The sequence below is a fragment of the Gorilla gorilla genome, chromosome 20 (assembly GCF_029281585.2).
Source record: "Gorilla gorilla gorilla isolate KB3781 chromosome 20, NHGRI_mGorGor1-v2.1_pri, whole genome shotgun sequence".
Lineage (NCBI taxonomy): Eukaryota > Metazoa > Chordata > Mammalia > Primates > Hominidae > Gorilla > Gorilla gorilla.
In genome coordinates this window covers 57,051,602-57,065,670 of record NC_073244.2, presented here as the reverse complement: position 1 = coordinate 57,065,670, position 14,069 = coordinate 57,051,602, and the positions used below count along the sequence as shown (strand labels likewise).

At 51.1% G+C, this 14,069-nt stretch overlaps 1 protein-coding gene across 2 annotated transcripts in view; it reads left to right on the top strand.

Annotated features, from left to right (window-relative positions):
* Positions 1 to 14,069, top strand: part of OPA3 (outer mitochondrial membrane lipid metabolism regulator OPA3) — a 57,269-nt gene that overhangs the window by 30,281 nt on the left and 12,919 nt on the right. Inside the window, exon 2 of one of the 2 annotated variants that reach the window (XM_004060966.5) lies at positions 1,064 to 8,684. The exons of the other annotated variant lie outside the window; for it this stretch is intronic. Coding sequence (XP_004061014.1) covers positions 1,064 to 1,461 — 398 coding nt within the window. The 3' untranslated portion in view covers positions 1,462 to 8,684. Of the gene's footprint in view, positions 1 to 1,063; positions 8,685 to 14,069 lie in introns of those variants that run through there. 2 annotated transcript variants of the gene reach the window in all.

The window sequence follows — 14,069 nt, the reverse complement described above, 5'->3', positions numbered from 1 at the left end:
CTAAAAATACGAAAAATTAGACGGGCATGGTGGCGCGTGCCTGTAGTCCCAGCTACTCAGGAGACTGAGGCAGGGGAATTGCTTGAACCTGGGAGGAGGAGGTTGCAGTGAGCCAAGACTGTGCCACTGCACTCCAGCCTGGCAACAGAGCGAGACTCCGTCTCTAAAACAACAACAACAAAAAGTTCATCTTTTATACATTTTCATGAATAATTACTAAACCTTAAAAGTAAAAGGAGATGTTGCAAATGAGTCTGCAAAGGCACCACACAAGGGTTCCCTCTGTGGTTTCATGTGCCCTTGGATGAATATTAATTGTTGCAGGAGTGAGTCAGGGTGCAGCATCAATTCTGCATTGGTTTTAAAGACTCAAGTGCTGAGAACCTTCCTTCATAAAGAAGCAGCTAGGCAAGGAAGGAGTTTTTGTTCCAGCAGCACCACTCACCTCTTGAGCTCCCACCAAGGTATGTGCCCAAAACCTCACTGTGAAGAGCTCGCAGCTCTTAGCTGCACCTTCAGGGCTGATGAAATTCTAGGATTGGAGCCATCAGACTTGCAAAAATGATTGATTATTACAAGTGTATTAAGTGTTCAGAGGCACTTAGCATCGACTGCCACCTTAAGCTGCCCTTTGGAGCCAGGAGCCCCCCTCCCCCCCCCATCTGTAGCCGCAACTTTGCACTTTGGGAAAATAAGGCAAGAAAGGAGGTTGGTCTTTCTCCTGGGAAGTGAGTGGGGCGACAGTGCCAGGGCAGGACAGCCAAGATGGCAGTAGCTTAAGGGAGGAACACAGGGAACTAAGCATCTGGCAACTGGACCTTTACACCGTCCATGAACTTGGCGCTGTGGAAGCTCCTGGTGTCCCTCTTGGGGCGCGGCCCCTCAAGTCCGAGGACCTCCCTTCTGGGGCAGTGTTTCTTATTCCTGGCTGCTCGCTAGAATCGTCTGGTCTTTTAAAAGACCCCTGGGTTACCCAGGCTAGGTGACTGCATTCCCTGGGTGAGAGGGGTGGGGCTTGCAGGGGGCTCCCAGAGCGCAGCCTGACCCCTCTCTTCCCCCGCAGTGTACCACTGGGTGGAGATGCGGACCAAGATGCGCATCATGGGCTTCCGGGGCACGGTCATCAAGCCGCTGAACGAGGAGGCGGCAGCCGAGCTGGGCGCAGAGCTGCTGGGCGAAGCCACCATCTTCATCGTGGGCGGCGGCTGCCTAGTGCTGGAGTACTGGCGCCACCAGGCGCAGCAGCGCCACAAGGAGGAGGAGCAGCGTGCCGCCTGGAACGCGCTGCGGGACGAGGTGGGCCACCTGGCGCTGGCGCTGGAAGCGCTGCAGGCGCAGGTGCAGGCGGCGCCGCCACAGGGCGCCCTGGAGGAACTGCGCACAGAGCTGCAAGAGGTGCGCGCCCAGCTCTGCAATCCCGGCCGGTCCGCGTCCCAGGCAGTGCCTGCGTCCAAGAAATAGGAGCTTGCTGGAACCTGAATTTGGACATGGCCTATGTACCTAACGTGGCCTTCTTCCCGTACCACCCTTGCCTGCGCTGGCCCAGTGGAAACCACCAGGATCTTGATGCAACTTGGCATTTGGTTACCCCTGCTGATGAGAGCAGCCGTTACCTGCCACTGGGACCAGCAGGTGAAGCGTTGCAACATAGCCCCCTCCATCATCCTTCACCTCCTATCCCCCACTCCAAACCAGGACGACCTGCAAGGTCCCAGCCAGCAGGACACCGTGGGCACTCTGGCAAATGAAAAAATGGAACCTGGTCTTGAGCTGAATCAATGTGTTATTGTTACCCCCACCCCCGGTTTACCTGATCAGTGTTAACCTTTACTGGGACACTCATCTGTTACACTGGAACACCCTCTTCTTTTTGTCAATCGGCACAGACCACTGTAAGGAAATGCAGTGTGTTGCAGTGGCCTTTTCTCCCCCTCACCTTCTAAGGTCAGCTCTAGCTGAGCATCAGTGCTCTCTTAAGGAGGAAAAAAACGGTGCGGCTGGGAGCGGTGGCTCACGCCTGTAATCCTAGCACCTTGGGAGGCCGAGGCGGGCGGATCACTTGAGGTCAGGAGTTCCAGACCAGCCTGGCCAACATGGTGAAACTCCGTCTCTACTAAAAATACAAAAATTAGCCGGGTGTGGTGGGGTGCGCTTGTAATCCCAGCTACTCGGGAGGCTGAGGCAGGAGAACTGCTTGAACCCATGAGGTGGAGGTTGCAGTGAGCCAAGATGGCACCATTGCACTCTAGCCTGGGCAACAGAGCAAGACACCGTCTTAAAACCAAAAGTTAACCGGGCGTGGTGGTGGGTGCCTGTAATCCTAGCTACTTGGGAGGCTGAGGCAGGAGAATTGCTTGAACTTGGGAGGTGGAGGCCGAGATTGTACCACTGTATTCCAGCCCGGGTGACAGAGCAAGACTGTGTCTCAAAAAAAAAAAAAAAAAAAAAAAAAAATCCTGGCTGGGCACGGTGGCTCACACCTGCAATCCCAGCACTTTGGAAGGTCGAGGTGGGCGGGTCACTTGAAGTCAGGAGATCGGGAGATTGGGAGCTCGAGACCAGCCTGACCAATATGATGAAACCCCGTCTCTACTAAAAATACAAAAATTAGCTGGGCATGGTGGCATGCACCTGTAATCCCAGCTACTTGGGAGGCTGAGACAGGAGAATTGCTTGAACCCGGGAGGCGGGGGTTGCAGTGAGCTGAGATTGCGCAATTGCATGCCAGCCTGGGCAACGAGCAAAACTCCATCTTAAAAAAACCCACAAAAGGTCCTGGCCTGCAGTCAATCCCTGGAATCATTGTACCTTCCCTTGAGACCCGAAGTGGACTATTCCAACAGAACCCCCTCATCCTTGAGTCTATGGCACAACCCACTGGAATGGCACTACAGGATCTTTTCTGTGAATGTCCTCCAACCCCCTTTCCATGGTGGGAAATTTGATCCTAACTAGGGCTAATCCAGCCTGTCCTTCAGCCTCAGCCCCCTATTTTCCTGTCCTCAGAGTCCCTGTAGCTTGTACTGTGTGGCATGTCCTTTCTTGCCTTCCCCACCTTGCTCAGTAGCATTTCTCAGGGCCCCAGTCGAATCCAAGCCCATGGATTCAGTTGTCACATCCTTCATCTTCCATCTGCGTCTCCTAATCTGTGTGCTCTTGCTTTCTTTCCTCGGAGCTCTGGACTGACCTGACAGCCCGTCTTCATGTAGCGGTACCCTCCTGCCTCCATAGCCCCCGGTCCCACCCCCATCCTACCAATTAGGCCACCAGTTGGCCTTAACTCCTTGATTAATTTCCTTGGGCTGCCATAACAGATCACCATTGGGTGGTGAACTTGATGGCTTAAGTCCAACAGGAATTTAATTCACACAGTTCTGGAGTCCAGAAGTCTGAAACCAAGGTGCTGACAGGGACACGCTCCCTCTTCCAGCTCCTGGTGATTCCAGGCCTTCCTTGGCTCTGCCTGCAGCTTCACATGGCCTTTTCCCTCTTCTATTTTGTCTCTTACAAGAACACCTGTCATTGCATTTAGGGCCCATCTTAAGTTCAGGATGATCCCACCTCAAGACCCTTAATTACATCTGAACACTTTTTCCAAATAAACTGTCATAAGCACAGGTCCTGGGGGTTAGTATGTGGATTTGTCTGTTGGGGGCACACCATTCAAGCCATTCAGCCCACTATTCCTCCTCACCCCAAGAGTATGCTGGCGTCCAGGTGCAGTGGCTCACACCTGTAATCCCAGCACTTTCGGAGACCAGGGCAGGAGGGATCTCTTTGAGCCCAGGAGCTGAAGACCAGCCTGGGCAACACAGTGAGACCCCATCTCTTTAAAAGTAAAATAAAAAATTAGCCAGGTGTGGTGATGCATGCCTGTAGTCCCAGCTACTTGGGAGGCTGAGGCAGGAGGATCACCTGAGCCCTGGAGGTCGAGGCTGCAGCGAGCCATGATCGCGCCACTACACTCCAGCCTGGATGACAGAGTGAGACCCTTTCTCAGAAAAAAAGTACCCTGGGACTCCTGCCAACCCCGCGGGCCATTTGGCCTTCCTGCTAGCTGAGAGGAACAGTCTAGGAACCACCCTTTTCTACTGGGTTTCTCTTCCAGGATCTGCCACTGAAGCGGGAGGGGGTGGGTCCCAGTAGCCTGCAGTCTGTCCTTCCGACTGTAGCTCTCTCATTAGAGGAGCTGCAAGGTGATGAAGGCATCCTGAGGCTGTGTCTGAACCATCATGTGGATCTCCACAATGGGTACAGAGCTTATTAAAATCAGGAGGGAAACTGGGAGGGTTCTGACGGGGAGAGGTCCAAGAGTCACTCTATGAGCTGGGGAAACTAAGGCCAGGGGTAAGCAAAGGGACTTGCCAGAGATGCCACAGCCAGTGAGGGGCTGACTGCCCAGGGTGGTGAAGTAGTAGGGGCAGAGTGAGAGGCTTGGATTACCCCAGCTGCAGAGTGAGGAGGGAGAGGCGATGGCTGAGCAGAGGCTGGGAGGGTGATGATCTCTACACAGAGGCCCAGACCATCCCAGAGGTGACGTTGATAGTGGGAGACCCTCTCTATCCCCTCTCAGAGCAGCCCCGGATCACACCTGAGATCATAGCGTTGTGTAAACTGGGCGACCATTCCACCTGGGCCCGCTCTTGGGAAGCTGCAGGTGAAAGTGGGAGGGTCGGGCTTTCCCCGACTTCCATCCTCACCTCCCTTCTCTAAAGAGGTAAAACTGGCCTGGACCAAGATCTGCCCAGATAGCCAAGAAACAGGTTCTGAAACCTTTTCTTTTCTTTTCTTCTTTTCTCTTCTTTTTTCTTTTCTTTTCTTTTGGAGACAGAGTCTAGCTCCATCACCCAGACGGAGTGCGGTGGTGCAATCTCGGCTCACTGCAACTTCCACCTCCCAGGCTCAACCAATGATCCTGCCTCAGCTTCCGAAGTAGCTGGGATTACATGCGCCCACCACCCACGCCTGGCTAATTTTTGTATTTTAGTGGAGACAGGGTTTCTCCAAGTTGCCCAGGCTGGTCTTGAACTCCTGACCTCAGGTAATCTGCCCGCTTCGGCCTCCCAAAGTGCTGGGATTACAGGTGTGAGCCACTGCGCCTGGCCTGAAACAGCATTTCAGTTCCTTCTGGAAGAGGGGGAGAAGCTGGAGCAGAGGGAACTGACCGAGTGGGTCCTGAGTGGGCTGTGTTTAAAACTGGGAGTGACCCAGGCCAGCTCACGCCTGTCATCCCAGCACTTTGAGAGGCCAAGGTGGACTGATCACATGATGTTAGGAGATCGAGACCAGCCTGGCCAGGCAAAACCCTGTCTCTACTAAAAATACAAAAATTAGCCGGGCATGGTGGCACATTCCTGAATCCCAGCTACTCGGGAGGCTGAGGCACGAGAATTGCTTGAACCCAGGAGGTGGAGGTTGCAGTGAGCTGAGATCGCGCCACTGCACTCCAGCCTGGGTGACAGAGTGAGACTCAAAAAAAAAAAAAAAAAAAAAACAGAGGTGGGAATGTGAACACAGGCAGGAGCTCCAATTCCTGACCCCAGCGCTGTCCTGACCCGGATGGAGTGCTGCTCTCACATCTCAGAGACTTCGCACTCAGCCCTGCCCTGCCCTGACAGGCAGCCAGTCCTTGTGGGCAGCAGGGCCATCTACTTCCCCCACTGCGGTGTCAGGGGTGGCCAGGGTGTGTGGAAATGGAAAGAACATCCTCTCAAAATGCAAGAGGCCAGAGGATGGTTCACTGCTCGTGTGTTCTGCTAGCTAAAATTCTGTGTACCTTGCAATTTGGGGAGAGGGGTTAGAATAAATTTGTAAATGAAGCTGATTATCTTCAAGTTGATGCATTCTTTTTTCATATTTAAAAAGTCCTTGGGACTGGGCGCAGTGGCTCACACCTGTAATCCTAGCACTTTGGGAGGCCAGGGTGGGTGGATCACCTGAGGTCAGGAGTTCAAGACCAACCTGATCAACATGGTGAAACCTCGTCTCTACTAAAAATACAAAAATTAGCTGGGCATGGTGGTTGTGCACCTGTAATCCCACCTACTCGGGAGGCTGAGGCAGGAGAATCTCTTGGACCCGGGAGGCGGAGGTTGCAGTGAGCCGAGATCATGCCATTATACTCCAGCCTGGGCGACAGAGCGAGACTTCGTCTCTAAATAAATAAATAAATAAATAAATAAATAAGGTCCATGTCAACCTTAGGAAAAATATCCTTTATTTATTCTTTCACTCAAAAAACTCACTGAGGTGGTCCCACACCGGGACATGGACCCAGTGTCCTTGGTAGGGCGTCTCCCGCAAAAAAAAACAAAACAAAGCACAAAACTCACTGAGTTACCCACTCTCTGCCCCACCCTATGCTGGGGTCACAGCGGTGACAGAGACAGCCCCAGCTCTGCTGTCACCGGGTCTTACAGATGCTCACACGTACATTTATTTTCCAGTGTTCCCTGCCCCACCCCATAGTTGTTTAGGAAGCAGGGGCTGGGCTGAATCCGGAATCCTCCCTCTGGAGTGACTCAGGACTATAAACCCATTCATCCCCGCTCACAAAACCCTGGGAGGTGCCCTGAGGGCTGTGACCCTCCCATCTCCTGGCAGGCCCTGCTGTCCCTCTTGTTGGTTTCTCTGTAGGGCAGGCCATTGCCTGGAGGGAGGCAAAATGGCTGAGAGCCACCCCAGGAGAAAATGGGCTTTACATAAGCCCCAACCTGATCTGTTGGCTCACGGAGCTACTCCTGGGCCGGTCGCTGTGTTGCTGAGTGGCAGGCTTGGGTACCCCAGTGGCAATGGCTTGTAGCTGGAGTCGGTGTGGACAGAGAGAGGAGAAGCATGGCAACTCTGAGTGTACTGAGGATCAACTGCACCAGGCTCCATTCTAGTAGCTGGGAGCCAGTTGGGAGCAAGCAGAGGCCCTCACTGGAGCTGACATTCTAGTGCCAGAGACCGGCAATAAAGAAGGAAAGAGTTGCCAGGCGCGGTGGCTCACACCTGTAATCCCAGCACTTTGGGAGGCCGAGGTGGGCCGATCCCCTGAGGTCGGGAGTTCGAGACCAGCCTGACCAACATGGAGAAACCCCATCTCTACTAAAAATACAAAATTAGCAGGGCATGGTGGTGCATGCCTGTAATTCCAGCCACTCAGGAGGCTGAGGCAGGAGAATCTCTTGAACCCGGGAGGCGGAGGTTGCGGTGAGCCGATATTGCACCATTGCACTCCAGCCTGGGCAACAAGAACGAGACTCCATCTCAAAAAGAAAGGTAAAAGCTAATCCAGCATAGTGTGATGAGGACTGAGAGGAATGGAGGCAGGGTAGGAATTCCAGACTTACGGGCACCGCTGATCTAGACAGGTGGGCAGGGAGGAGGCAGCACTTCAGATGGAGGGAGATAGAAAGAGGGCTGTGAGTATCTGTGAAAGTCCTAGGACAGATGTGGTGTTGGCCTGTTCCTGGAACAGCAAGAGGTTCTGGCTGTCAGAATAGAGCAGAGGCTCGCTGACCAAGGCCTTTGGGCCAAATCAAGGGGACCCTTGCTTCCTGTCTTTGTAAATAAAGACATTGGAACCCAGGCGCTCATTCGTTTGCATATTTTCCACAGTTGCTTTTGCAGTACAGTGACAGAGCTGAGTATTTGCACAGAGATCCTAGGGCTCTCGTACTTTCTGGCCCTTTACAGAAAAAGTTTACCATCCCCTGGAATAGAGTAAGCGAGGGGAGAAGTTAGGTGAGGGGGCCAGGCAAGCAAAGTCTGCCCCTTGCCTTGATTGGCACAACTGTGGAGGTCATCCCAGCTCTGGAGCCCCAACAGGATCACTCAGGCCTCTGCTTCCACCGCATCTGGCTTCAGCTTCCCCCTCTGCAGAGTCCTCCCTCCCTCCCTCCTTCCCCACAGGAAATATCCCCAGTGCTCAGCAGTAACCCCCACTGCGCGCAGATCTCAGAACCTCCACCTCAATCTACAGCCACGTGCCACAATAAGAAGCAGAGTTTTAGGCCAGGCGCGGTGGCTCATACCTGTAATCTCAGTACTTTGGAAGACCAAGGTGGGAGGATCACTTGAAGTCAGGAGTTCGAGACCAGCCTGCCCAACATGGTGAAGCCCCGTCTCTAATAAAAAGAATACAAAAATTAGCCGGGTGTGGTGGTGCACATCTGTAATCCCAGCTACTTGAGAGGCTGACATAGGAGAATTGCTTGAGCCCAGGAGGTGGACGTTGCAGTGAGCCAAGATTGCACCACTGCACTCCAGCCTAGGTGCCAGAGTGAGACTTGGTCTCAAAACAAAACAAAACAAAAAATTAGCCAGGCATGGTGGCACACACCTGTAGTCCCAGCTACTTGGGGGGCTGAGGCAGGAGGATCGCTTGAACCCGGGTGGTTGAGGCTGCAGTGAACTGAGATCAGGCCACAGCACCTCAACCTGGGGGACAAAGTGAGACCCTGTCTCAAAAAAAAAAAAAAGCAGAGTTTATATAATCCATCGTGTGCATATTTATACAATAATTTACAATTCTATGTATTTTAAAAGTGTATAATTCATATATTATGTGACACAATATATAATGGAATATAAAATATATATTTTATGTCATGTGTAACATAACATCATCTATTATATGTAGTGTATGTGCTTATGTACATATCATTGGAATGAAAGTTTCATTAAATAATTACCCTTAATATTTGCAGCCCGGTTTAATATTTCCTATTTTATTGTATTCCATTTCATGAAGAATAACTACAGATATATATGCATTCTATATACTTAATATATCTTATAAACATATGAAACCCATTAAGTGTGTTCCATAACACATTGGATGATATGTTAATATCATACATTATGTATTATATGTCTTGTTAGAACAAGTTTCTCTGAATAATAATTGTTCTTATGTGTGATGGGCAACTTTGTTACTTTTTATTCTCCTTTATTTTATTTCTTAAAGAAAAGCATGGCCTGTCACACCTGTAATCCCAGCACTTAGGGAGGCCGAGGTGGGAGGATTGCTTAATCTCAGGAGTTCAAGACCAGCCTGGGCAACATGGTGAAACCCCGTCTCTACTAAAAATACAAAAAATTAGCTGGGTGTGGTGGCACACACCAGTAGTCCCAGCTACTCGGGAGGCTGAGGCAGAAGAATTACTTGAACCCAGGAGGCGGAGGTTGCAGTGAGCCAAGATCACACCACTGCACTCCAGCCTGGGCAACAGAGTGAGACTCCATCTCAAAAAAAAAAAGAAAGAAAAGCATGTACATATGATGTATGTATTATACAAACCTGTATAATGTGGGCTGCCTTGGGCCAGCATGAAGACTAACTTTTACTCTGGGAAGAGATTTTTAAGCTGGGATTACAGGTGTGAGCCACTGTGCTCAGCCTCTGGTTGTTGTTGTTGTTTTTTCCATTTGTTTGTTTCATTTTGGACAGGGTCTTGCTCTGTCACCCAGGCTGGAGTGCGGTGGTGCAATCACGGCTCACTGCAGCCTCAGCCTCCCAGGCTCAAGCAATCCTTCCATGTCAGCCTCCAGAGTAGTTGGGAATAGAGGTGTGCCACCACTACACTCAGCTAATTTCTTAATTTTTTGTAGAGATGGGGGTCTCTTTATGTTGCCCAGGCTCATCAGGAACTCCTGGGCTCACGCCATCCACTCGCCTCAGCTCCCAAAGTGCTAGGATTACAGGTGTGAGCCACCACATCCAGCCCCTTTTTTCTCTGTTTTGAAGTAGAGGCCTATCCTGCCTTGTCTTGATTTCCTTTTTTTTTTTTTTTTTTTTTTGAGACGGTGTCTCGCTCTGTCGCCCAGGCTGGAGTGCAGTGGCGCCATTTCGGCTCCCTACAACCTCTGCCTCCCAGGTTCAAGTGATTCTCCTGCCTCAGCCTCCCGAGTAGCTGAGATCACAGGTGTGTGCCACCACGCCCGGCTAATTTTGTGTTTTTGGTGGAGACAGGGTTTCTCCATGTTGGTCAGGCTGGTCTCGAACTCCCGACCTCAGGTAATCCACCTGCCTCGGCCTCCCAAAGTGCTGGGATTACAGGCGTGAGCCACTGTGCCCAGCCGAATTTTGTATTTTTAGTAGAGACAGGGTTTCATCGTGTTGGCCAGGCTGGTCTCGAACTCCCGACCTCAGGTGATCTGCCTGCCTTGCCCTCCCAAAGTGCTGGGATTACAGGCGTGAACCACCGTGCCCCACCCCCATCATCCCTTTTTATGGCTGAATAATAGTCCATTGTGAGGCTAGACCACAATTTGTTTATTCATACATCTGTTGAACGTTGGGGTTGTTTCCTCCGCGTGGTGGCTATGAATAGGGCTGCTATGAACGTGCATGTAGCTTGCAGTCTTTTTAGGCTTAGATCATTTGTCTCGAGAGCAGTGAAGCATCATGGGAAGGGCATGGGCTCAGATCCCAAAATGCCTGGAGTCAATCCCTAGCTCTGCCTCATACCAGTTGGATGAGCTTGGGCAAGTCACTGGGTATCTTGTGCCTGATAACAGAACTTCCTTTGTAAGTTTATTATGAAAGTGAATCAATTAATACATGCAAAACCCTTAGGAAGTTGCTTAGCACAGAGTGAACAGTTGCAAAATGACTCTGCATTGCCAGCAACAGGAACCTTCCTGGGCTAACTGAAGCAGAAAAAGAACTTACTGGAAGGATATCAGGTAGCTCACTGGAGGCTAAGAAAACCAGCAGGAACCTTGAGAGGTTTACAGTTAGAGATGCCGATGCTGTAACAGAGACCCCATATGTGTAATGATATTGAGTGAATGAGTTTACTTCTTGCTCCTAAAATAGTAACGTTGGCCAGTTGCAGTGCTCACGCCTGTAATCCCAGCACTTTGGGAGGCTGAGGTGGGAGGATTGCTTGAGCTCAGGAGTTAGAGAACAGCCTGGGCAACATAGCAAGACTCCTCTTCTACAAATAAAAATAAATTATAAAAATTAAAATACAGCTGGGCGCAGTGGCTCACGCCTGTAATCCCAGTACTTTGGGAGGCCAAGGTGGGCAGATCACTTGAGGTCAGGAGTTCGAGACTAACCTGACCAACGTGGTGAAACTCCATCTCTACTAAAAATGCAAAAATTAGGCGTGGTGGCGTGTGCCTGTAATATCAGGTACTCCTGGGGCTGAGGCAGGAGAATCACTTAAACCCAGGAGTTGGAGGCTACAGTGAGCCGAGATCGCGTCACTGCACTCCAACCTGGGCAACAGAGCGAGACTCCGTCTCAAAAAAAAAAAAATTAAAATTAAAATTACAAATAAAAATAGGCCGGTCATGGTGGCTCATGCCTGTAATCCCAGCACATAGGGAGGCCAAAGCTGGAGGATCACGTGAGCCCAGGAGTTTGAGACCAGCCCCTGGGCAATATACAGAGACGCTGTTTCTTCAAAAATACAAAAGTTAGTCAGGCGTGGTGACATGCTCCTGTAGTCCCAGCTACGAGGGAGGCTGAGGTGGGTGGGTTGCTTGAGCTGGAGAGTTGGAGGTTGCAGTGAGCCGAGATCGTGCCACTGCACTCCAGCCTGGGCGACAGAGTGAGACCCTGTCTCAAAAATAAATAAATAAATAAACAAAATAAGACAAAACAGTGAAGTCACGTGCCGGGCGTGGTAGCTCACACCTGTAATCCCAGCACTTTGAGAAACCAAGGTGGGCAGATTGCAAGGTCAGGAGATCGAGACCATCCTGGCCAGCATGGTGAAACCTGTCTCTACTAAAAGTACTAAAATTAGCCAGGCGTGGTGGCAGATGCCTGTAGTCCCAGCTACTCTGGAGGCTGAGGCAGGAGAATCGCTTGAACCAGGGAGTTGGAGGTTGCAGTGAGCCAGGATCGCACCACTGCCTGCCCTCTAGCCTGGCGACAGAGCGAGACTCCGTCTCAAAAAAAAAAAAAAAGCAGTGAAGTAATGTACCACATAATGAGGTTTCTGTCCACAACAAACCGCATATACAACAGTGGTCTCGTAAAATGATACCACCGTATTTTTACTGTACCGTTTCTATGTTTAGATGTGTCTAGACACGCACGTACTTACCATTGTGTTACAACTCCCTGCAATTTTCAGTACAGTCACATGCTGTTTAGGTTTATAGCCTAGGAGCAGAAAGCTCTACCACATAGCCTAGGTGTGTAGCAGGCCACACTATCTAGGTTCGTGTAAGCCCACTCTGTGATGTTTGCACAATGACGAAATCACCAAATGATGCATTTCTCAGAATGTGTCCCTGTCATTAAGCAATGCACGGCTGTACTAGCCGGGAACAGGTTGGCAGGGCAGCCCTCCTCCTCCACACAGTCATTCAGGGACTCAGGCTGTTGCAGGTTTGCCATCTTCAGTGTGTTTATTTCAAGGTCACCCTGGGGTGGTCTTCATGAGGACCACAGCATGGCTCATATGGACCAGGGCTGGAAGTAGCCCGCTTCACTTGGCTGGCTTATTTTTCCTAGAACTCGGTGCCCTGACCACACCTAACTGCACCTAACTATAGTCCCTGGCTGGGCAGCCACTTCCCAGCAAGGAGCCTGTCTGTTGGGTTGCAGTGAGCATGAAGCACTCAGGGACTCCAAGGTCAGAGGGCTGTCAGCGCCATGGGTACCACCCCCTACCACTGCCGTGGACCTACTCCACACCCTAACATGGATCCTAGGGGTCTCTTCGTATCCTTGAAGTCTTCCCCAAGATTTCAGGTTCAGGCTGGGTGTGGTGGCTCACACTTGTAATATCAGCACTTTGGGAGGCCGAGGTGGAAGGATCGCTTGAGCCCAGGAGTTCAAGACCAGCCTGGGAAACATAGTGAGACCCTGTTTCTATAAAATGTTTTAAAATGCGCCAGGTGTGGTGGTGTGTGCCTATAGTCCCAGCTACTCAGGAGGCTGAGGCAGGAGGTTTGCTTGAGCCCAGGAGGTCAAGGCTGCAATGAGCCATCATTGCACCACTGCACTCCAGCCTGGCTAACAGACTGAGACTCTTTCTCCAAAAAAAAAATTCTCTTATTTATTTTGTTTTATTTTTCAGTAGAGACCAGCTCTCCCTGTGTTGCCCAGGCTAGTCTCAAACTTCTGGACTTAGATGATCCTCCTGCCTCAGCCTCCCGAAGTGCTGGGATTACAAGCCTGAGCCGCTACACCAGGCCCCAATTAAATGAGGGGTGATTCTGTATCCAGTCAAGAACAATGGACCTCCCAGACCCCCCTATAGTACAGGATGGCTATGTGGCATGGGGGCTCTGTGAAATCTAGTGGCTTTTCCATAAAAAGTGACAGATTAGACACACACTTCCTCTGACACCCCCTGCCCTTACCTCCTGTGTAGAAGGAGGCTGTGATGCCGAGGAGCAGCAGGCATCTTTTGGGCATGAGGCTAAAAGCCCCATAATGAGGAGGGTAGGGATTGAACGAGAAGGAGCCTGGGTTCCCAGTGACATCGTATGGCAGCCTTCTGGTTGTGGGAGAACAGTCCCCATATGGGGAAGCCATGGGTTTCTCCAGTTTCTGTTGCAGGCTGTTCCTGACTCAGACTAACAGCAATGGCACTTCCCCAATGCAACAGAGGGGTTTAGATGCTGGAAAATCAAAAACCTCAGAAGTACAGACATTCATTCCTGAGGTCCTGAGTTTGGTGGGATACACTTGGGCCCAGCATAGAGACTGTGAACCCCCACCCACCCCGCCTATGATTCATGACAGCATTTGCCAATTCCAGTGAGAGAGGTCCTGGACCCCGGTGTTCTGGCTTTTTTGCTTGTTTTTTTTTTTTTGAGATGGAGTCTCTCTCTGTCACCCAGGCTGGAGTGCAGTGGTGCCATCTTGGCTCACTGCATTCTCCGCCTCCCAGGTTCAAGTGATTCTCCTGCCTCAGCCTCCCAAGTAGCTGGGATTGCAGGCGCCTGTCACCACGCCCACCTGACTTCAGGTGATCCGCCTGCCTCAGCCTCTCAAAGTGCTGGGATTAGTATGAGCCACCGCGCCTGGCCCCCCTTTTTTTTTTTTCTTTCTGAGACAGGGTCTCAGTCACCCTGGCTGCAGTGCAGTGGTGCAGTCACAGCTCACTGCA